The 23,634-nt window shown below is 38.8% G+C and overlaps 1 protein-coding gene across 2 annotated transcripts; it reads right to left on the bottom strand.

Moving 5' to 3' along the window:
- Positions 1 to 962: 962 nt before the first annotated feature.
- Positions 963 to 23,605, bottom strand: UCHL5 (ubiquitin C-terminal hydrolase L5). 2 transcript variants are annotated; one of them, XM_033099822.1, is made up of 11 exons: positions 23,354 to 23,605; positions 17,046 to 17,109; positions 15,553 to 15,658; positions 12,675 to 12,800; positions 12,532 to 12,593; positions 12,320 to 12,450; positions 10,680 to 10,743; positions 8,461 to 8,563; positions 7,515 to 7,625; positions 5,136 to 5,234; positions 963 to 2,957 (listed from the first exon to the last, which is right to left on the bottom strand). In XM_033099822.1, exons 1-11 carry the CDS (start codon positions 23,427 to 23,429, stop codon positions 2,913 to 2,915), a joined length of 987 nt encoding a protein of 328 aa, XP_032955713.1. In that variant the 5' UTR covers positions 23,430 to 23,605; the 3' UTR covers positions 963 to 2,912. The 2 variants fall into 2 exon arrangements, with proteins under 2 accessions (XP_032955713.1, XP_032955714.1); XM_033099823.1 differs by having other exon boundaries at positions 964 to 2,957; positions 7,515 to 7,622; positions 23,354 to 23,604.
- Positions 23,606 to 23,634: the final 29 nt, after the last annotated feature.

The raw sequence follows: 23,634 nt of genomic DNA, 5'->3' as shown, positions 1-23,634 counted from the left end.
TTTCCTGTAAGTTGTCAGTAATACAAAAACAATTAATTGCATTATCATCAACTAAAAATAATTTATACTACATAAATCTATTTCAGAGGACATGCAATACTAACGAAGACGTGTGTAAAATACGGGAAAAGGTCATTGAATATAGAAGAATGTTAATGTAGTCCTTCCTGCTGGTAGATATATAGGTGATAGAAATTTTCTTTCTGCTATTCTTCTTTAAATTTAAGGGAAAATCTTAAAAGCCATTTTTTTTCCTCAAAAGAAACAAAACCCTCCTACAAAAAAATTTCTGAATGTGTCTTGACATTTAGGCAACTAACAGGATTAAGTAAAGGTATTAGTCTGAATGTAACATCGTTAACACACACAGAAGTATGTCTCAGGATCTAAAGAGGGGAGCAAGTCCCTGAGTTCACGACCTCAGAACAAATATGTCTATTCTAGTGGCACAGTCAGGGTGACAGCTCTTTGCTGGAAAGGGCAGCTGTCTTGGGAACTAAACATATGAGGTGAGACTAGCCAGGACCACACAGTTGCTGGCAAGCTTTCTTTGTTTATAGTAACAGAAGCATATCCCTTAGAATTGGCTGGCTATTTGAAGAGGCATAAGACCGAATGGAAAGGCCTTTGCCTGCCCAATCAACCATTAAATGAGTATTTAAAAGGGCAAAACTGAAATGACCAAAGGAGACTTTCTTTTAAATCCTTTTTTTAACTTTCCACATAGCTAACATTTATACATATATTTCTCGATTGCTCTTTATTCCCCCATTCTCTCTACCCGCAGGCATCGTGAGTTAGGACCCAGTAAGGACAATTCGTACTTCTTTATTCACTGGCAGAAAGTATCACGAAGGGTCCCACTGCATTTGCAACCATCAAAGAAGATAACCATTCTTAAGCTACGGAAATTCTTATCAAGGAATTTTATTAGAATTAGATTAACAAGGAATCAAACAAATCCTTACATCCACTTACACATTCGTTTTATAGCTATTTTTAAATGTCATATGATCCTAGTGACTCTTGTGAAAAGCATCTTTCAATATCAAGTTTTAAATTGTGATGAACACTAATTTTGGATCGTTTATATGTATTGCCTTCTGCGACCTAAGAAACCTTTGCTGCCATCAAGTCACAAAGATACTCACCCATGTTTTCCCATAAAAAGCTCTAGTGATTACATTTAGGTCTATGATCCATCTCAAATTCATTTTTGTGAGGTGGGGGGGTCATGATTCATTTTTTCTCACATGGATGCTTCTCTGTTTTAGTGCCATTTGTTGAAAAGACTTTCTCTGTTGGATTGCTTTGCTACCTTTGTCAAAAATCAAGTGACCACAGAACTGTGTATTTGTTTTCACGCTCTCTCTTCTAGAACACTGACTTATGCCAGTGTCACGATCTTAATTGCTAGATACTCCTTACTACAATACTCCCTGAACTGCTTTAAAAAATTTAAGCCTCCATAAAAGAGGATACATAAATTGAAATAAATGAATGGGATCAAGATAAAATAATTCTTACGAAACCAATTTTTAAAATTGTATCACGGCTTTGAAAACACTCCATAATTACTATCATACCCAGAACAAGATATACTTACCCACAAACAAATGAAGAACTAAAAGTTCTTCTGTATTACCTTCACCTGAAATTATATATGAAAAATAATTCATTAATTTTTCTATTCAATTTCCGACCAGGTTTTCTGACATTATGTAATACCACAATGAAGTAAGCTTAAAGACAATCCTTAAAAAAAAATTCATGTGTTTGAAGATAGATGGGTACACAGTCTCCCTACATATGTTTAAACTTTTCCATAATACAATGTTAAAAAGTCATGTACCAATTTTAGAAACGTGCCTAAAAAAAAAAAAAGGATTTCCTTTATAAAAAGTTTAATAAAACTTCCTTTAAAATTTAACTTGGAAAAGATTAGGAGCAAGAATACAATATTATTTGTATAAAATAAAAAACAAAGCAATTCCCTAAAGCAATGAAAAAAACTCCACTGTGGGCAAACTGTATATGGCTCTTAGAAACTACTGGACAGGACTAATTTTGTTCAAATTGGCATGTAAGGATCCTCCACCATTACCATCCTTTTTTTAAAAAGCAGATAACCCTGAATTGTCAAACACCTCATTTTTTACAAAGATACAGCTTACCAGCTTAAAAAACTGAGAGTAACACCCAAAATCTTTAAGATGTGTTCTTTGCCTGAAATTTTGCTTTGAAAATAATATACCTTCCTGAGACAATTCTACAATAAATAAATAACCCCAAACACTTCAAGAAAGTTTGTGAAAATAAAATTGGGATGTTTATTACTTTTTCTACTGGCAGCAGTGAAAATCACTAGAAACTGTACTTTTGTCCTTTTCAAATGCTTTTCATTAAAATCATACTTTTTCAAATAATTGGTATGAGGGATAAAATTCAGTTTTAAAATCCTCAAAATATTTAGCTATCAAACACAGAAACACTGATTTTTTTTTCATTAGATCATGATGGAAAGAAACAAGAGATCCAGTTTAATCAAGATCTGACATTTATACATTTTAAGCATTTAACTGAGCTACGAGATCGAAAGATTAATTGTAACAATTAGAGATAGAGAATATCATTTGTGCATTTTCTAGGTTCATTACGGTACTTCTATATCCTCAGATCCAATGTCACACAATGGCGTTGGGCAGGCACTCTTAGCATCCTTTTATTTAATAGGCACTACATGCACATGATGCAGTAGGGAAGGTGTATGAGTCCATGCATTACAGACGAGACAGACGGGTACTGCTGCCAAACGTGCAGAGTCAAGAGGGTGTTGCTCAAAGTTCTTCAAACTTAATGTTTCCATGAAAATAAGTGCAGAAGCAGAAGTGTGAACATATCCCAAAGCATCTTCATTTGGTTTCCTGTGCCTTCTTTGCATTCTGTTTTTCCTTTGCCTAGAAATTAAAGATAGTAAGCTATAAAATCTTGAAAGTCTGTTCTAGATCATATTAAAAGAAAATGTAAGAGGGTATTCTTAAGCTAAAAGGCTTAAAATGCATTGTTTGTAAGATTTCTAGAGTTTGCAACAGACTATTCCTGGACAATTATTAATGCATAGTTACACTCTGGCCTCCACAAAAAAAAATCATGTTTGGTTTGTAGTTCTTTCTTATCTGAAGTTGAAATGTATTACTATAAAATAATTATTTTAAAATACACCATTATCCATTCCATAAAGTCATACTCATTCATAAAGACTTCAAAACAACATATTGACATGTGCCTACTTCTCATTAAAATGGAGTTTAAGAAAAATCCTATGTTTCTGCATATTTGAATCAATGAGTTTAACCTAATATCACAGTACTATAGTAGCTTATTTATCATTTTCCCGACTGTATCATGAGTTGCTTCAGAGAGAAGACGTGCCTTATTCATGGCTACAGACATTAACAGAGAGCCTGGAATATAGCTGCAGCTAGATAAACGATGAATAATTAAAGCATTTCAAAAATTTTAACCAAATAATCAATCTGAATTCCCTTTAGAATCTAGGGAGATGCCAAATATCGCACATATACAAGAAATAAACGTATCGCAATATTAAATGTGCAATATTAACAATCAAGGAACACTCTGGAGAAAGAGGCAGAAGCTAGCACAGATGCAAACACACGGACAGGTTGATGGGCGTCCCCCTAACACTGGGCGTTCAGATACTGCCACCTTGTGTCCAAAATAATACAAGCTAAGGAAGTACATTTCTAACAGAAGCCAAAGCTGTTGTTCTCCAGGCTTTTTTCAAAGTCTGCGGACATAATGTCATTAAAAGCAAACAAGAATTGTCCTTTTCCTAATTTGCAAAAAAATTCACAGACCAATTTTAAAGCAAAATGTACATATATACATTTAAAATTTCTCTAATAACATTTGACTGGTCCCTAATATTTATCTGTACATAATATCTAATATATATGATGTAGCACAACAGTCTACATTATTTTGTTTACTGTTTTTAGTACAGAAATATGTTGTAGTGTTTTGTACAAAGAACACCATAGCTACTCTGTTAATGGAGCAATTTTGAGGATCACAGGACCCTAACTGTTAATCTAAAATTTTAAGAATCAGTTTCCTGTCTAATCCCCTAAGATACATGAATAAAAAACCTATATGCAAAAGAGAAGATTTAGCGGTGTTGTGCAATAATTTTTTCATATTTAATAGTAAAAGTTGCAGCACACATTTCAGGATCCAGGTAATAAGGTATACACGAAACATTAACTCACATTTCATATTATTTGGAGTACATGATGATATGAAACAGCTGGGTTGAAATGTATCTTTGCTTCATAAACTTTAAAATTAATGAGAAAAATATACCTACTATGTATTCTTTCAATTAATTGTCCAAAATTTTGTTTGCCTAGCAGTGTTCTCTCAAAGTGTTTCTCAGAATGGGGTACACAGACCAACTGCATTAGAACTGGGGGGAGGGGCTTATTAAATATTCCTTCCCCCATAACAGAATTACTACGGAGGGGCCAGGTAACATGTATTTTAAAGTGAATCCAGCAATGGTCACTTTCAGAAACACTGATTTATAGTATAAACTTAAAAACAATCTAATCTAAATGCTTTTCATTCATCCAACAACTATTTTAAGTGCCTCATGTCAAAGGAAAAAATATCTTAGAATTTTTCACTAACCTATGTTAGTTTTCCCTCAGTGGAAAGAACACTAGCTTAGCAATAAGAAAACCTATTTCTTAGTCTTGGCTACATTTTTTTCTCCCTTCAGTATCCACCTAGCTCTAAATTCTATGATTATTCAAATTTTTGTTAAATAAGAAAAAAAAATCTATCAATTGTTAACATTAAAATTTGTTTTTACAGAAAAGAAAATGTTTTCGATGTTATTCTAACACAACACAACCTGAGTTGTGACACGGGATCCTTGAAGACTAAAGCAGTATTGGACTAAACTAACGCTCATCTAGAATATGAAACATACAGGTAAAAGCAAACACATAAAAATAAAAAAGCTTCAACCAATTTTACTACTCAAGCCAGAAAACAGTCTGTTTGGGGGAATCTAAATGCCACTTACGGACTCACCAAGAAAGCCTTACCTTTTCTACCAGCGGTATTAACTGCTGGTGTTCGGCTAATGTCTTTAATAACTCCATGATGAAGGGCAGGTAATTATGCTTCCTTCTGATGTTTTCAATCTGAAAAAAAGCAAACATCAAACCACACTAACTACATTTCCACCAAGTTTCTGACATTTTAATTTTGCATCCAATTCAAAATAGAAATGGAAGAAAACCCCCATTCTCAAAAGAAAAAAAAAATGAAATAATGAGATTCAGTTCGTACTGAGAATAAAGACTAATATAATACATGTGCAGAGTGTCTTGGGTATGGCTTCCTAGTACTCTGGGCTCAGCAGATGACAAAGGCTTTTCAAAGTCTAGTCTAAGATTATTTATGAAAATGGAACTTGCGTAGGAAAGCGAATTTACAACCCACAGGATAAATTGGCACTTTCACTACTTACTAGAACTATAATCAGGAATAGCCTATTGAGACCAGCTTTATTTTGTGATCAAGAATAATCTTTCTTTAAATTGTTTTTTATCCTAAGGGGGTAGACTGTAGAGGGAGAAATGTGTTTTAATGGAAAACTGGGCGTTGTCTAGAGCTCAACCTCCCAAGTTACGTGATTCCAGCCTTTTACTGCCATTGAGCTATGTGATGTTTTGTCTGGAAGAGATCGTCCCCTTCTCCCACACACAAAGAAACCAGTTTCCGTCTTTTGTGAATTCATTTCAACATTCCTTTACTTCATATAAATTTGAGCTGCTTTGATTTCTCATTTGAACTAGTTGTGACATTTTCCAGATTCCTTCAATTCATTAAGAAATCAAACAAAATCTTAACACATGTTCATTTCATATCAGAATGAGGATCATTTTATCTTTTTCTGACCAAATGATTCTTAAACAATATATCAGGGAAAGATTCTGAAAACCTAGTTTGTGTTTTATTTTAGGCAAATATTAAAAATTAGTTAATTAGGTAATAACCCTGCATAAGAGTATATAAACGACAGGTAGTTGTTTTTTTATATCACATAAAAATGAAAGGTAAATATTCAAACTTTCATCCCTTACTTTCTTGTCTCCTTGAACTTGGCTCCCTTTTCCCTGCCTGGAATACTCTGGAGCCAGCCCCTGCCACTTCCACCTGAAGAAATCCTGCTAGTCCAAGGTCCATTATTTTACTTTACAATCATTGGTGGCTGTTAAGTGTGATGCAAAGCACTGCAGTGAGCAACGACAAGAAAAAGGACACTCCTTGCCTTCCACTGAGCTTTAAATAACAACGCTTTTTCTACACACATGACAAATGACATAAGTACCATTTCCAAGCCATACAAAATTCAAAGTTCCCTTCACTCTTTGCGCTCTCTCTGAGGAAAGCTTATCAGAGACAGACTGCAAGTGAAGGAGAATGACATTATTAAAGATAGGCTTGCTTTATATTGGACTCTGAATTATACAAATGTTTGGCATAATTAAAAAAAAAAACTTTAACCTCAATTGGAAAGCAGAATAAAACAAACTCATTTGTGTATCACATTGGTAAGAGAACCACACCATGAGAAATTTTTTTCAGGTGACTTTAAAAACACAGTAATTGGATTGTTCATTTAAAATGGAAAAAATTAAGAAACCTTTCAGTTGTTATTAACAATGCTGGTATTGTTATTCTGAATCTTTTTTATACATACACACACACACATATGTGCACATGCATTCTACATATAGCATAAGGCATATAAATATTAATTATACATACATGTGCTATACCTATGTAGCATAAAGCAAATAAGTAATTATGTTACTATTGCTAGGAACCAGTGTTTTCAGCTAAAAAGATGCAAATGCCCTTTAACCTACAATTAAGTATTAACATGAATTCACATTGAATTTTCTCTTCAAAAATAAAACAAGAAACAGACAAAAATATATTTCTTAGTGGCCATTTCATAATTCTGACAGGCTTGGGAAGTAGTGACTGCTCAGCATCACTGTACACCCTGGGCTCACCACTTCCCACCAGCAAGACTCAGGCTTCTCGAAAAAATGGCTGATTCTGAGTCTGAAGCAGAAAATGTACACATGGGTTCCGAAACATCTTATCATCTAGAAAGCAATTGGAAGCTACCAGAGATGAAGAGTCATGTCAGAAAGACTCAGGAGACGGCTTGCAGCGCCTCCTAATGGCCAAAGGTGGGATAACTGGAGCATCAACAACTGCAGTGAACTCAAAAAAAAAATGACAAAGGAACCTCACTGGTTACCTTTGTAGGGTGCCAGAGAATCAACTCATTATTCTGAAAACTAGTCAATAATGGGAGAAAAACAATCAAGCATTCAACATACCTTCATGTCAAAATACACAACTGTACATTAAAACCTTAAAGGAGCAAATGAAAAAAATACCTTGTATCTTTTTAATTTCTGTACTTCTTCTTCAATAAGCATCTGATTTTTGGCAACCTCTGACTGAATAGCACTTAACATATTACCCTGATCTGTATCCATGGGTTCCTCCTTAGGGGAAAGAAAAAAATAACACACCCTAGTAACAGAGATTTAAGTCAAGGATATTTCAAATTGATAAACATAGTACAATTCTTTTCCAATTTTACCCTTAATATGGTGACAAATACCAGCCTAATAACTGTAATATTAAAGGATAAAAGCTGTAGGCAGTACCTTCCATATTTCTACGTTCTATAATAATACATATGTTCACCTAAAAACAATCTACAGTGTAATATACTGTATTGCTATAATCCTTGGTTCAGCTGTAAAATTACTTAAATATACTCTTAAGAAAATGTGATCAAAGAAATGTAAAAAAAGTCTTTGGGTCTATTACTAATCCTCTTCTCTAGTCATATTTCCTATAGAAAGATCATCAGTCATAAAGACTAGTAAAGAACATAGGTGAATCTGAATGTACCCAATTAATTCTGTGAGAAATATATTCTAACTTGCTTAATTATGTAACGAAATTACAGTAAACAGTTAATTGCTAACTTAGTGTTTACTATTTGTCACTGTTTAAAGTGGTTTAACATATATTATCTCGCTTAATCTCACAAAAACCTTGTAAGGTAAACACTACTATCCTCATTTCAAATGAAGAGACTGAAGCACAAAGAAATATAGTCAAATTCATGCATCCACTAAATGGCAAAGCCAGGGCTGAATCTAGGGAGCCTAACTCCAGAATATATTTTCTTCAACATCGCTCAGGACACTAGATTAAATCTATATATTTTTTTTAAAAAAGCAAGGAAGGGAAAGAAGGAGAGAAAGAAAAGCAAATACTTTCCCTGAGAATAACTACGAACTGTTCACTTAAAACCATGCCACAAACCTCAGCAAGCTGTCTTTGTAACTCTGCTATCTTCTGTTCATATATCATTTTTCTGTCAGACACAATGGCCATTAAGTTAAATCGAATTTCACCTTCACTGTACCTAAAAAGAAAAAAAAAAAACATGAAGTTTGTAAGGTAATGAGGAACTGTAACACTATTACAATTAAGGTAATCGACTGTGATTACTCATGATTCGCTGGGAGATCCAAGTGAATGGAGAGAGATCCTGTGGTTCACGGATTGGAAGGCTCGACATCGTACAATGCCAGTTCTCCTCAAATGGAGGTAAATGTTTGACACAATTTCTATCAAACCCCAGCAAGAATTTTTGTAGCTATAGACAAGATTATACTCAAATGTATATGTGGGAAGGCAGGGCAACTAGTAGAGCTAAAACAATTGTTTTTAGACCTTAGACATCTTTACTGTCTTTGGATCAATTTCTTGTGAGAGTGTTTTCATCAGATACTTTACACCACGTCGCAATAGCTACAACCATTTTGAAGGAAAGGCATGAAGTCGGAGGCATCGGTCTGCCTAATGGGAAGACCTGCAGCTCCAGTGATCAGGATTGCATAGTCTCACAAAGGGCAGATCGCGAGATCAATGGAACGGAACAGTGAACCCAGAAACGGACCCACACGAAGATGCCCAGCAGGCTTTTCGCACGGGTGCAGGACCGACTCAGTGAGGGAGGACAGCCTTTCCACAAAGGGTGCAGAGCAGTTGGACATTCAGAGGCAATAAAATAAAATAAAATAAAATGAACCTTGGCTTAACTTCACACCATATATAAAAATTAACAAAATAAGTCACAGACTTAAATGTAAAATATTTAACTATAAACCCTTTAGAAAAAAAGACAGTAGAAAAATCTTTGGATCTAAGGCTAGGCAAAGAATTCTTAGATTTGACACTACAAATACAATTCCTGGTGGGAAAGTTTGATAAATGGTTGGACTGCATTGGGATTAAGAGCTTCTGCTCTGCAGAAGACCAGTTGGGAGGATGAACAAATGGGCTACAGACTGGAAGAGAATATCTGCAGGCAATGTGTCTGATTAGGGACTAGCAGCATCTAGGATCTGTGAAGAACTTCAAGGTTCCACATTCAAAAAACAAAAAAATCCAATTACAAAACAGGCAAAAGGCATGAAAAGATTTTCAACATCATTAGTCATTAGAGAAATGAGGATTAAAATTACAATGAAATATCACTACCCATGTATCACAATGGTGAAAATGAAAAAGTGACAAAACCAAACGCTAGCAATAATGTGGAGAAACTGGATTACTCACACATTGCTAGTGGGAATGTAAAATGGTACAGTCACTCTGGAAAAGAGTTTACTAGTTTCTTAAACAATTAAACATGCATTTACCATACGACTCAGCAATGGTACCCCTGGGCATTTATCCCAAAGAAATTAAAACTTATGTTCACACAAAAATCTGTACCTAAATGTCTATTGCAGCTTTATTCATGATAGGCTCAAACTGGAAATAATCCAAATGTCCTTCAATAGGGGAAATGGGCTAAAAAAAGGTATATCCACACCACAGACTATTACCCATCGACAGAAAAGAAGAATGAACGACTGACGTACTTCACAACCTAGAAAAATCTCCAGAATTATGCTGAGTGAAAGAAGCCAATCCAAAAAGGTAACATACTCTACGATTCAATTTATGTAACATTCTGTAAATGACAAAAATTATAGAACTAGGCATGAAAGATGGGGCAGAAGGGATGGCAGGGTGCCCTGTGTGTCTCTAAAAGGGCCACATGAGGAATCCTTGTGGCGACGGAATTATCAGGTATCTTGACAGCATCAAGGCCGATACCCTGACTGAAACACTGTTACCACTGTAGGGTAAGGGGTATGCAGGACCTCTGTATTTTTTTTTATAACTGAATGTGAATATAATTACCTTAAAAAGTTTAATAAAATAATAGATGCTCAGAAACAAAGCTCTACAAAGTAACTGTACAAAATATCTAACTTAGTGGAGGTCTGCATGTTTAACTTCTATAAAAATGAGATGACCTCTTACTTTGTACAATTTAGAGATTTCCTGAAATACATTTCCTGAACACAACGACCCGATCAAAAGCAGATGTTCAATAAGCATTGGTAGAATGAAAATGAAATAAAAGATTTTAAAAGTGTTTAAGAGCCAGAGCATTGTGCCCGTGAAACAAGCTGAGAACTTACTTCTGGATCCTTTTCTCAATGACTGGCCTCACTGCGCCAATCCAGTCATCCTGATTGCACGCACCTAGAAAAAAACGTGAAAGCATTGAAAGCAAATACAGTCAACATTGACATCACTTCAAAAGTTTGGTCAAAAATCTCTTTTTATATACACATTTTAGAAAATTCAGGATGGTAAAAATCCTTTTAGCACTGGTATGTTCAGCTTCAATTCTTATTTTCTGAGTAATAACATGGGGAAAGAGCACACCCTAATTTACTCTGCCACGTTATTTTGTCACTTAGCAAGTACTGAACAAATGTTTGAGAAGGCAATGAATTAGGGAGTTCTATCATTAAAACTCACAACTCTGAGAAATAAGGATAACTACCTTCCTTTTACAGATGACAAAACTGACCACTAAGAAAAACCAGCAGCCACGTTAGTGGCAAAATAAGGATTTAGTCCTTATCTGGAAGACTCCCCACTACCGTAACTATAGAATAAAAAACTGAAATCTACACATAAAGCAAAACCAATTTTATCCAGTTGCTTTAATCTTCTTTTTCACCGTAAGTTTTAGCACAGCCACCAGCTGTACAGTAAAACTGGCTGTTCTCTTTCCTCTCTTACTTCCTTTATATTTGATGGTTCTAATGAATGAATGGCTGACCGGACAGAGCCAACAGAGAAAATGCAGAGATTAGATCAATTACTAAACTAGACAAAATCAACTTCTACAGAACTGAAGAAATAGTCTATTCATTTTCTGTAAGAGACATAGAAAAATAAATATTTGTAAATATAGAGATAAGATGTAAATCTGTGTTAGATTAAAAAAAAATCATTGGTTCTACAGTCAAAAAGTATAAACAAAATGAAACTATGATAACTTTTTTTAATGTGAAAGTATAAAGTTTTATGAACAACAGATAACATTCAGATAACATCAGATTCAATAAAATTAAAACGGGTTTTGTTGGACTTAAAAATGGACCTACTAAACAACAAAAAAAGAAAACTTAATGAGATAAAAATAAGGAGTTAAGATTCTCTTATGGGCCTATTCATTTCAGTACTTTGTAAGAACCACCCATTGTACCCTCGCCCTCAAAAACCATTTATCATTTTTGCTTAAGGTTAGAAACAGGGTGGGATGAAGACAAATCTAACCTCTGGCACAAAGGACAGCACATTAGTGTGCTACTGAAAGAGCAACTTGGAAGAAAAATATTTTTGTAGATGGTTCAACACCGAATTAAAGTGATTCTGAACGATCCACTTTCAATGAAAATATTTTAGTACAACATAAGAAATGCTTACTCTCACTTATCAGAAGGTTAAAAATGACAAGAATAACTTCAGTTCACTAGATGAAGTAGTTTTTAAATGTTAACTGGAGAATAAAAAATAAATTATGTCATCGATGGATTAAAAATTATTTTCTCTTAGCAAGAAAGGTTCCAATTGAACTAGTCAATACACCCTTCCTCTCTGTCGATTTCCTAAGTACTGAAGAGCTTAAAGCCTTCTTGACATTTACTGCCTCGCAGCCCTCTTCCCCTTCAAAATCTAGGCTGCACTGCGGCTAAAGCAGAGGGGAAAACCCACCTCTTTTCCCTTCTCAAAAGTGAAATACAAGGAAGAGGAATCGGATTACCTAAATCAATCGGTCCTTCTCTTAATCCATCTAATTCATACAGTCTTCCATTAACAGGAACATAACTGACAAAGTGAAACGCATCTTCTTCTTTTGCTGAGGTCTTTGCATCAAATTCAAACATTTGCTGTCTGCAGTGAAGAAAAAGAAAATCATGAGACACAAACAAGCAAAGAAAGAAACAGGGTTTACGTAAAATAAAGTCTCTTTACCTGGCAAAGCTGTTGTGTACTTGTCGTATCACATCTGAATTGCTCAGTGCCAAACCTTTCATCTGAAATAGTTTTCAGAGCAGCCCATTAAAATAAGAAGAATCATAAACAGGGCATTTTAAGAATACTTAGACTGTACTCACAGCTGCATCAAAGCTTTGTGAAAATTCTTTAAACTCTGCTAAGGTCTCTCCTAAGTGGACGTCCTGATGGGTGCAGTTCAGTAACACACTGACTATGGCTTGGGTCGCACACGCATTATTAATCACCTATAAAATACAACAGCAAACACATCCACTTGTTTAAAAGGTGCAGCTTTTACCTGGTGACAGTGACCCCCAAAATATGAAGAACGCTAATAGTTTTCCCATTTTATTTCACACAGACTTAGCATAAACATGTTTAACTTCCATTCTAACCGAGTTTCAGGAATTTGCTGAAAATTCTGGACTGGAAGATTGTAGGAAACCAAATACGTTAAATGAACTCAGAATATCGGTGAGAACAATCCCGGTAGGATAACAAGACCCATCTTTCCTGACATAAAACAAGGCTGGGTAAACCAACAGAAGATGCCTCGCCTTCTGTTCACTTCCTCGGGAACCCATTTCTAGTGTCTGAATTCGACCCGCATTCCAGCACCCCGCCAAGCTCCAACTCTCTCACCTGCGGCTCTCCTCTCCGAGAAATTATCCTACAACTCCTAAAATAGTTTTTACCTTCATTTGAATTCCCAAAAAGGGTTCAAACTGTCCGCATACAGTTTCAACTCAATTATACAGTCTTTATACTGCCGTCATCTAACTGTTAAGTGTTTATTTAACAGATCAAGTGGGCGTTACAGTCTAGTCAAGAGGTGGCATTTAGGTGGCACTTAGTAGGTGCCAGGTCCTTTTTTTCTAGGCATTTCACATGTTTTAATTCTTTTTGTCCTCTCAACAGCCTATGAAGAAGGAGTAGTATTATCTGCTCATTTCCATTTGTGGAGGCTGAGGTACCAAGAGGTTAAGTCACTGCCCACAGGGCAGAGCCAGTAGACACAGGCATCTGGTTCTGGAACTCACACACTTAGCCGCCATGCCACACTGCTTCCGTACACACACGTGGCCTGTCCAGCAGGATTAGAACCTCTTTATGGACAAGGGCTCCGCCCACAGTCCCTGCAGCACCCACACAGCGTCGCAAGCACAGAGCTGGGAAGAACCTCAGGTGACCAGAGTGAACAGCAGCAAAATCAACTGTAGAGTGGAACTAAATTTGCTAAATGACTGAAGAAATACAGCTTCGTCCTATTGCTATATTTTGTTACTATACTGTAATTAAGTACCATTTTCTAATTGCAGTCTTTCCCTAACATGCTAATTCAACTACGGTTTTACAATTTGATCAGTTATCTATTTATAGCCTTCCTGATTTCAGAAGGAAAATTTTCAACTATTTCCCTCTTTAATTCCTGTACTCCGCTACTTTTCAGGTTGCCAGAGGCCAGTGAACATCCGCCAGATTCTTACATGTTTAACTACAGTAGGTTTGAAAAACTCCTTGATAATACTGTTTTCTCTACTAGAAAACACTCTTTTACGCCCAATTCTCAAACAAATATGATACACCGCACTTCTGTAATTCCTCTCTTCTAGTGTTTTGTACTTAAAACTGTCTCATAATTGATGAATTAAGGGAAAGTAACAGATCTAGAATCCAATCAACATTGTTGCTCTTTTAAAAAGTAATTCTTTGATCAGAATCACAGTTCTTTAGTAAATGTTGGTGAAAATTTTTGTTTAAAGGAGACTTCACAAAGGTAGTCACTCAAACTTTGTTGAGACTTGGTGCTCCCTTATCTTGGGCCAGAATTATCTCGGGTGAAATTATCTGGGGATGGGTTGGTAGGAGGAAAGTTAGATGTTAAAATCCAGTCATTCACACATTCTTCCAAAATCACGGCACATTAAGGACAGAATATGTACCCAACTCTAGGCTAATGCTAAGACAGTGGCACAGAATATTACCGAACGTTCCTCTGATCTAAGGACTTCCACTCTGTAATCCGTAACTTTTTAAAAATGCATAGAAAAGAACTCCTTCCCAACTCATCAAATTGTATACACTGAATATGTGACGGCTGTGTGGATTGATTATATTTCCGTCAAGTTCGGTCCCTAAAGGGGCCCGGCCCCTTCCCACCCCGCGCCACCTCCCCCTTGCTGGTGAGAGGACAATCTGTATCCTTTCCCTGGGATGGACCATGACTGTCACTATGACAGCTTTTGGTGAAGTCTGTGAGTTTTTCTAGCAAATCACAGAACGTGCAGGTGGTCTTGAGGGTCCGTGAACTCTGTAGTTGGTGTTCGAACTGACGGTAGCGTCAGAGATTGTTTTCAAACTTCGTACTAGGTTTTCATTTCACTCTAGGCAGCCCTTATCACCACTGTAATTTTACATTTCACTGATGAATAGTAATCTCTTCCACTAAACTCTAAGCACCGTGAGGGCAGGGATCACGACTGTGTATCATTCCCCAGGCACCCAGCACAGTATCTGGCCCATTGCGGGCACTCCCTCATTCTTCCCTGAAGGACTGAACAGATGACGTCAGACACACCCTGTACCCTTGCAACATGATCTTAAGCAATTATGTCGGACCTTAGCTTTGTCATCAGTGAAATGGTAACTAGACAGTGATGCTGTGTAGAGACGCTTTACCAAACTGTCCTTCCTGGATCCTTGTGCACAAACTGTAATTAGTAGAAGACAATTTATTTTCTCAGTATTTTATTAATGATTAATGATTTTAACAAACATGCACACCTCAAGTTAGAGTGTATGATCTGCATAAGAAAGCCAGTATTATTACCTCTCGAAATTGATGCAATTCTTTGGGGAATCTCAACAATTATAAAGAATGTAAAGGGGTCTTAAGAGAAAAAGTTTGAGGACAGCTACATTAAGGACACATAGGTAGAAGAGTCCTGTTTGTCAGAAAGACTGCTCTCGAGACTTCAGCGTACCCAAGGACCGTACCTGCTTAGCAAAAAATATCGTGTCAAGTCTGGAGTCCTGAACCACCGAGCCTGCTGGTTCTTCTCCTGGCTGCCACTTGAAAAGAAAAATCAACCCGTGAACTGGCCTACAAAATAAAATACAAATTAGTGAAACTAAACCCTGCTTCTTTTATAACACATTGTCACTATGTTAAAGTTTAGTCAGCCACTTAACAAATACAATGCAAATGAAGTAAATTTGAAGTTTTTTAAAGGTTTCTATTGCTTTTTAGCCACTAGAATGTTGCCTAAGGCAAAGGTAACAAAACTCAAAATCACATCAGTTGAAACAGAATTACAATGAAAGGTTTGTTCTCAGATCTGTGGATTATTCATTTCTACCTTGTATCACCTCACTTAAAAAAAAAAAAAAGGAACATAGCAAAACTAGAAGCTGCTAAGCCCATACTGAATTCCAGTATGTACGAATAAAGTTCACTGAGGCTGTTCATGGATGTATGGTTGATAGCATACGTATTATAAAATATAGGGAGTCACCTTCATGTAATTATTGGATTCATGAACAATCGTCAAACTACAGTAGGAGTGGATGCTGTCATCTGGTCCGTAATGAAGTCATCCACTTCTCTACAGGAACTGTTGCTGCCCAGGAGGCAGAAAAGCGCCACTCTAGATGCTCTCCAGTCTCCTCCACAACTACCTTCCTTGCAACAAACATCATTCCTATCCTTTAAAAACAGTTCAGGTGACGCATCTTTAATTAACCTTCCCTGATCACTCAGCTAGAGCTGTTCTCTCATTCCATCCAAAATGCTTGCACTTTGGGGGGTGTGGGAGGGGGAGCAAACGACCCCATTCTTACTGCTCCCTTCTTCTATTAAGAACATTAGCCATATCCCAACTGTCCCCGTTTCCCTGTGAATAGCCTACTCTTTGTCCCCATCCCAAGAACTCTCCCGGCAGTCAAAACTCCTCTAGCCCCCATTTGCACGACAGGGTGAGGCTTGGGGGCGGTAAGGAGAGGCTCCGAGAGGTGACTCTAGTCAGGGTGGGGAGAAGCAGCTACTTCCTTGGCGTCTACATTTGGAATCTGAACTGTAACCTCCCCAGAAGCGATACGATAATGCACAGACAAGTTCTGTTTCACTATTAATACACATTATCTATTAAATATGCTTTTGTAGCTGACCTCTTATTCATGTCTTTCATGTTAAAATGTGTTCCATGTTCTAATCCTATTGATCAGTAAGTGAATGCTGTAAAAAATCAACCAGTCAGTACTTTGTTGATATGGAATCACAGGGACATAGTTTTTAATCCCTTGTAAATTACTTATTTATGAGTCTCAGGTTTGTGATTATAAAATGAGAATAATAATACCTATCTTGCCAGGACTGAAAAAAGACTTGAAGGATGTAATGTATTCAGCCTACGGTAATCCAAGTAAAATAAACCGACAAAAGTTCACTTTAGTATAGACATTATTTTTACCACAACTAAAATTATACTTACTTTAATTTTTCAAAATTCTCGGGCTCTAAACTCCATATTTCTTCTACCTGGGCTCCTCGGCAACCTAAAATAAGAAATCCTTTCTTCAGAATACAAAATACATACCTTTACCTTTAAATATTAACTAAAAGAAATGCATATTTAGGAGCAATAAGACAGGACAAATTAAAATGGTAAAAGTTCAGAACCAAATCCTATTGTTTTCTTTACTATTTTCTAAGTATTTACGATGGGAATTTATTGCTTTTATAATTTTAAAAAGTTTCAAAAGTTTTTCACTGAAACGCCAGCCCATGACTGCTCCTTCTTGGTTTTTATCAATCTCTGGCTCTTTTTTCAGCCACTATTTTTATTCAACTGCTAAGCTTCCCCAGCTCTGCGCTCAGCCCTCTTTTTCTCTTATTGCACTTTTTTTAAATGGTATTAAGTAACTACCACTTAACAGTGACTTTTGTATCACATACTTACTCTGAACTTTTTCCTAAATCCCTATTTTTTATTTTCAACTACCCCCAAACATGCTCTTCCTCTAGGACACTGGTTCTCAACCTAGGGGAGTTTTTTGCTTCGCCCCCAACCGACCCCAGAGAACATTACACAATATCTGGAGACATTTTTATTGTCACTATTGTCCCCCTGGGGGGCAGTGGGGTGTGGCTCTAGTGGGTAGAGGCCAGAGATGCTAAACATCCTACAAGGGACAGAACCCGACAACAAAGACTTATCTGGCCCAAAATGTCAGCAGCCAAGGCTGAGACACCAGTAAGTGTCTCCCGTAGGACGCGTCACAGCAATTGTGTGTTGGTTAAGAGCGTGTCCTCCAAACTGCCAGGGTGTGAACCCTGGCTCCTCTGTTTACTAGCTGCATGACCATTTAACCTCTCCGTTCCCCACACTTACAGAGTTGTTATAAGGAATAAGTGACATAATTTATTATGCATGAGCTACATTTAATACAGTGCCTGGCACGCTCTAAGTGTTCACTAAATGTTAGCTATATTATCACAATGCAAAAAAAAGCTACATTTACTAGTGCCTTCTACATGTGAAGTGCTTTAAAAGCATTTTCTTTAATCCCAGTAAGGCAAGTATTACATGGAACAGGGTTCGGATGCTAAGTGGCTTGCTTAAATTCACTAGAGCTAGTACATGCCAAAAAACTAATTAAAACCCACGTCTGGTTCCAACGTCTGGGCACTTTCTAATATTCCAGATTATTTTCAAGTGAGAACTAGAGAAGCCTGCAGACCACCTGCAGAAACCAATGGTTAAAAAAGAAAAAAGTCCAGCGGCCAGATAGCTCAGTTCGCTAGAGCGAGAGCTCTGAACAACGGTGTTGCTGGTTCGATTCCCACATGGGCCAGTGAGCTGCGCCCTCCACAACTGGATTGAGGACAGCAAGTTGCCTCTGGGCTTCTGGAGGGGCGGCTGGATTGGCTCAGTTGGTTAGAGGGCAAGCTCTCAAAAGCAAGGTTGCCGGTTCAATTCCCACATGGGATGGTGGGCTGTGCCCCCTGAAACTAAAGATTGAAAATAGTGACTGGACTTGGAGCTGAGCTGCGCCCTCCATGGCTATATTGAAGGATGACGACTTGGAGCTGCTGAGCCCTGGAGAAACACACTGTTCCCCAATAAAAAAAAATTTTAAAAAGAAAGAAAAAAGTTGGGTGAACCAACTGTGTGACTTTGGGCATGCACACCGTTCCACGACTCAGTTGGCTGTTCAGCAAATATTTATGAAGTGCCCCACCCACTCTGCTATTAGAGATATGTGTACAAGGAGAGGTACTACATAGTTTGTAATAGAGAAGACCTAGAAACAACCTGATGTTGTTGCTAGGTTGCTAGACATAAACACATAGTAACTTGGGCAAAAAACCTTGTAAACGTGCAGCTGTATCTAGGAGTGCAGGCAAGGGCACAAAAGGGCACTTATGCCCGTGCTGACAGTGGTTCCTGCTATTGGAAATCAATCGTAAAAAGGCCAGATGTTAAAACACTGTACCATATCATAACCAAACCACAAAAGTCCACAGGATAAAAGTGCCCCACAATCTTTTGCACGGGTGGAATTTCAAGTGGTGACACTGTTTAAATAACCAGATGTTAAATACATACTCATCTCTTTGTTCAAGGAAAACACGGTATGTACTCAACTCTTAGCATCTCTCCTTATACCCGCTCAATATCTAATGATGCCCGAGTGTACATTCAATGTCCAGTAAATACATGGCACAGTGGAAAGAGAAACAAGCAATGATTCAAGAGACCTGGGTTCCGGCCTCAGCGCTGCCTTTACAGGTCTCATCGTTCGTGTTAAGAAAACACGGGGCTGGCCCAAGTCCTCCCCACCTGCCTCAGCTCGCTGGCCAGAGCCGTGGGGGATGATGACGGGACCCTGCTCACTTCCTGCGGGGGCCCAGGTGGCCTCTGTGCGGTCAGTAACACACCCGCCGTACCTGGGTCAGCCTTAAACCAAGAGGAGCAAGGTCAGAACAAAAAGTTAAGGGGGAAAGCCACCTGGCTTTTTAAGGTAAGCACGAGAGAGATGAAAGCGGCCTGGTACAAACAGCCCTGTAAAGCAGATCCATCAGACTGGCTGAAGGCATGGCATGTTTGGTGTGGAAAGCATGGCTTTTGTTGCCAGGCCGTCCTCAATGGGCTGCTCCTTTTTCTGTCTGTCTCCTGAGAGGAATTCCCAGATTGGTTCGGAACCACCTTTTCAAGGATGTTAGTAAATGGGCTGGGGAGAGAGTGTCTGTCTCTGGCAGAGGGAAGACTATGTGCTGCCCACGAAATCGCAGGCTTGCCAGCAGCCTCTTTACTCACATAAAATTGGGAGCTCGTCAAGTTCAGAGTCCCTCAGCTATGACAGACTCGCGTGTACAGCAGCCACCTGGGTCCCCTCTCCACTGCCATGAACTGGAGGACACGGGAACCAAGACAAATGTGAATCTCCTGCCTGCTGCCTTTTGTGCCACAAGGAATTCAAGCCCTCCTCTCTAAAGGACAACTTGTCTGCCAGCATCCATAAACCAGTGGCAGGCGAACTCGTTAGCTGGCAAGCAGGGTAAAATCTAACACTTCATTATTCTTAGCAAATGCTGGACACTGTCCAATGTTTTTTATACCTATTGAGATAACTGCATGCTTTTTCTTCTTTAGTTTGTTAATATGGTCAATTATATTGAATCTCGAATGTTAAACCAACCCTAAATTTAAGGTATAAACCCCATTCAGTCATGACACAGTGTCCATTTAATATATTACTGGATTTGATTTGCTAAAATTTTGTTCAGAACTTTTGCATCTAGGTTGATGATAGCTATAGGACTGCAATTTCCTTTTCTTGTAATGTTTTTGTCTTGCTTGAATATGAGGATAACGCTGGCCCTCATAGAGTAAAGGAGAGTAACTGGTAGAAGAGTAATTGGAGAAGGAAGTATTCCTTCTCCAATTTTTGGGGAAAAGTTGTGTAGAATTGGCATTACCTATCCCTTAAATATTGAATAGAATTTACCAGTGGCTAGAGTTGTCTCTGTGAAAAGACTTTAAATTATAATTCAATTTCTTTAATAAATGTAAGGCTATACTAGTTACTTCTTGAGTGAGGTTTGGTAATTTGTGTCTTTAAAGGAATTTGTATATTTCCACTAACTGTCAAATGTATTGGCATATAGATGTTTAGACTATTCCCTTATTACTCTTTTGATATCTGTGGAACCTGTAGTGACATCATCTCTCTTATTCCTGATATTGTTTGTGTCTCTTGTCCTTTTTCTGATCAGTCTGGCTAGAGGTAAACCCATTTTACTGATCTTTGAGAAACCGACTTTTGGTTTCATTTTCTCCACTATTTTTCTCTTTTCTGTTTGATTTCAACTGTGATCTTTATTATTTCATCTTCTTATTTTAGGTTTAATTTGCTCTTCTTTTTCCACTTTCTTAAAGTGAATGCTGGAGTCATCGATTTGTTGTAGGAAAAGGTAAGGAAACCCAGTCCTTTTTACTCCATCTTGGCTGGAAGCAAAAATTCAGATTTTTTTGTTTGTTTGTTTGTTTGTTTTAAAGGAGGGCATAGCTCACAGAGGCCCGAGTGGGGATGGAACCGGCAACCTGGGTATTATCAACAGCACGCTCTAACTAACTGAGCTACCCAGCCAACCCACAGCTTCTATTTTTAATTGGTAGACTATCAGAGTTTTGGTACACTTATGAATTAGGTAGGTACCATACCAATTAAAAGTATAGTTCTGCTCCATCAGTTTCTTAATTTAATAAGAACTTTGCTTTTACCAGGACATTACGGTCCACCAAAATGTGTATTTATATACTCACTGAATCCACAAATAATTCTCCTCCAATGAAGAAACTTTTCAAATAAATTTAAAATAGCATTCAGAATCCAATAAGATGTTTCACTTTTGAAAAAATGAATTTCCATAAGTTTTTTAAATCCATGAACTGGATGAGAAAAATAAAATGGGAATGGTTGGAATGAACTTATTTTCTCTCTGAAGCATCTGATGATGATGTATAACTACCATCATGTAACTTTTTGCAAAGTTCTTCTTCTAATGGAACCAACCCATTAACAGCTATTGCTTCACTTTCATTTGTTTAGGTGCAAAAGGTGTATTTACACATCACTCTATTATGCATGACTTTAGTGTATGTCCAAAACTGGACCCATTTTCTTGTTCATCAAGTTTGTTCTCTTGTACTTCACAAGCCACCCAGGCTAGAATCCACGGAGTCATTTTCACGTTTTTCCTTGCATCCAGTTAGCAGCAGTCCAGTGGATTTAAATACAGCAAAACGACTGAATCTACCTCCTCTCTCTAACCCACGACTTTATGTCAAGCCAATCATTTCAGACTTCAGCCACTGTAATACTTCTGGCTTCTCACTTCATTCCAATCCACTGTGCACACTACACATCGTAAACCCTTTTTAACTATAAAAACGTCATGTCAGCATTCAAATATCTTTTGGCAGTTCAGTCCCCAGTGACCACAGGACAATCCAAACTACTCATATACAACATGGCACACAATCCGGCCTCAGTTTAGCTTTCAGCTTCCCACTCAAACACTCCTCCAGTCTGTCGCGTTACGTTTTGGTCACTTTACGAGCTGTTCCTTAAGCCACATGCTCTCACATCACTGCTGCTCGTCCTTGCTTCTGCCGGTGCTCTCCCACTGCCTGTGTTCGTGTACCATCCTGTATATCCTTTAACATAGCAATCAATACACCAAATTATCGTTTGTCAGTTCTCTAGCACAGCAGTCAGGGTTTATTCACAGTAACAATTCCCAAATCTTAACAGCGTGCCTGAGATATAGTCGTAGGTAAACAATATAACGCTTGGTAAGTCGTACTCCAAATATTCAGCTACGTACCACAGACACTACCTGTATCAACGTTTACTTTTTGTCAGGAGTACAAGTTTTAACATAGTAACTACCATCAATAATCCTTGAGGAAATGTAACAGATACACTTACTGCACAAAACAGAGGCTGGGAGCCCGAGGGAAAGGGACAAGGATAAGAAGTGCAAGGTGATGATTATTTAGGATGGCGAACAATACAGCCGAAAGACATTATGAGGAAAGCATATGGCCTCTCGACTGCAGCGCTGGCTCAAGAAACCGCACTTCACCGGAAGACAAAAATGAGCAGAACTAGCGAAGTGGCCCGTGGGTCCCACGCAGCCTGCGTGCGTGGACGTCCCCAGAGCTCCTCACACTCAAGGTGCTCCGCTTTGAATAACGAGAATCTCGGGTTCCCGGGCGGCTGGGGCCTTAGACACCCCAGCCTGGAGAAGGCACACCCTAGCGTCTCCTGCAGGGCTGACGGCCTGACACCTGCACCTGGGCACACCTGCCCGGCACGGAGAGCGCTCCGCAGAGAAGCGGCGGTGCAAAGGGAAAGACCGATGCTGAAGGGATTAGGGGCGGAGGGGGGACACGAGGACTCAAGTCAGTTAAGCGAATAACTGAGCGCCGAATCCTGAAACTGCGGCCGGGCGCGCGCGCGCACACACACACACACACACACACACACACACACACGCACGGGATCCTGCCCGCGTGGTGTGGCTCTCACAATCACAGCGGAAACGCGATCGTCCGGGGCGGGAAGGGAGGTGGGAGCCCTGCATTTCCCGCTCCCCGAGTCCCTCCAGGTCTCTGGAGTCGCCTGCCTGCCGACGCGGGGCGGCGGTGGCCGCAGGGAACCCCCCTCCTAACCGAGCCAGGGCCTCCTCCGTGATCCCCCGGCCCATGACGGTCCCCTTGGCGCTCACCGAATCCTTTAATGAGCTCGGTGAAGACCCCGGGGTCGCTTTCCATGAGGCACCACTCCCCGGCATTGCCCGTCATGGCCCCGGCCACACACCGCCCCGCTCCACTTGGGACTCTGGCCGCCCCGGGCACCCGCGGCCGCCGGCCACTGATCTCGGCAAACCCGCCGCTGAGCACGTCAACCTCACGTCACCCGCCAACTTCCCGACAGCCTCCGAGCGCCGCTCCCCCAGCCCCCCCCGCAGCGCAACAGAGCGCGGGAGGACGCTCTAGCCATCGAAGA

The sequence above is a fragment of the Rhinolophus ferrumequinum genome, chromosome 27, assembly GCF_004115265.2.
Source record: "Rhinolophus ferrumequinum isolate MPI-CBG mRhiFer1 chromosome 27, mRhiFer1_v1.p, whole genome shotgun sequence".
Taxonomy (NCBI): domain Eukaryota; kingdom Metazoa; phylum Chordata; class Mammalia; order Chiroptera; family Rhinolophidae; genus Rhinolophus; species Rhinolophus ferrumequinum.
This window is presented reverse-complemented; position numbering and strand designations above follow the sequence as displayed.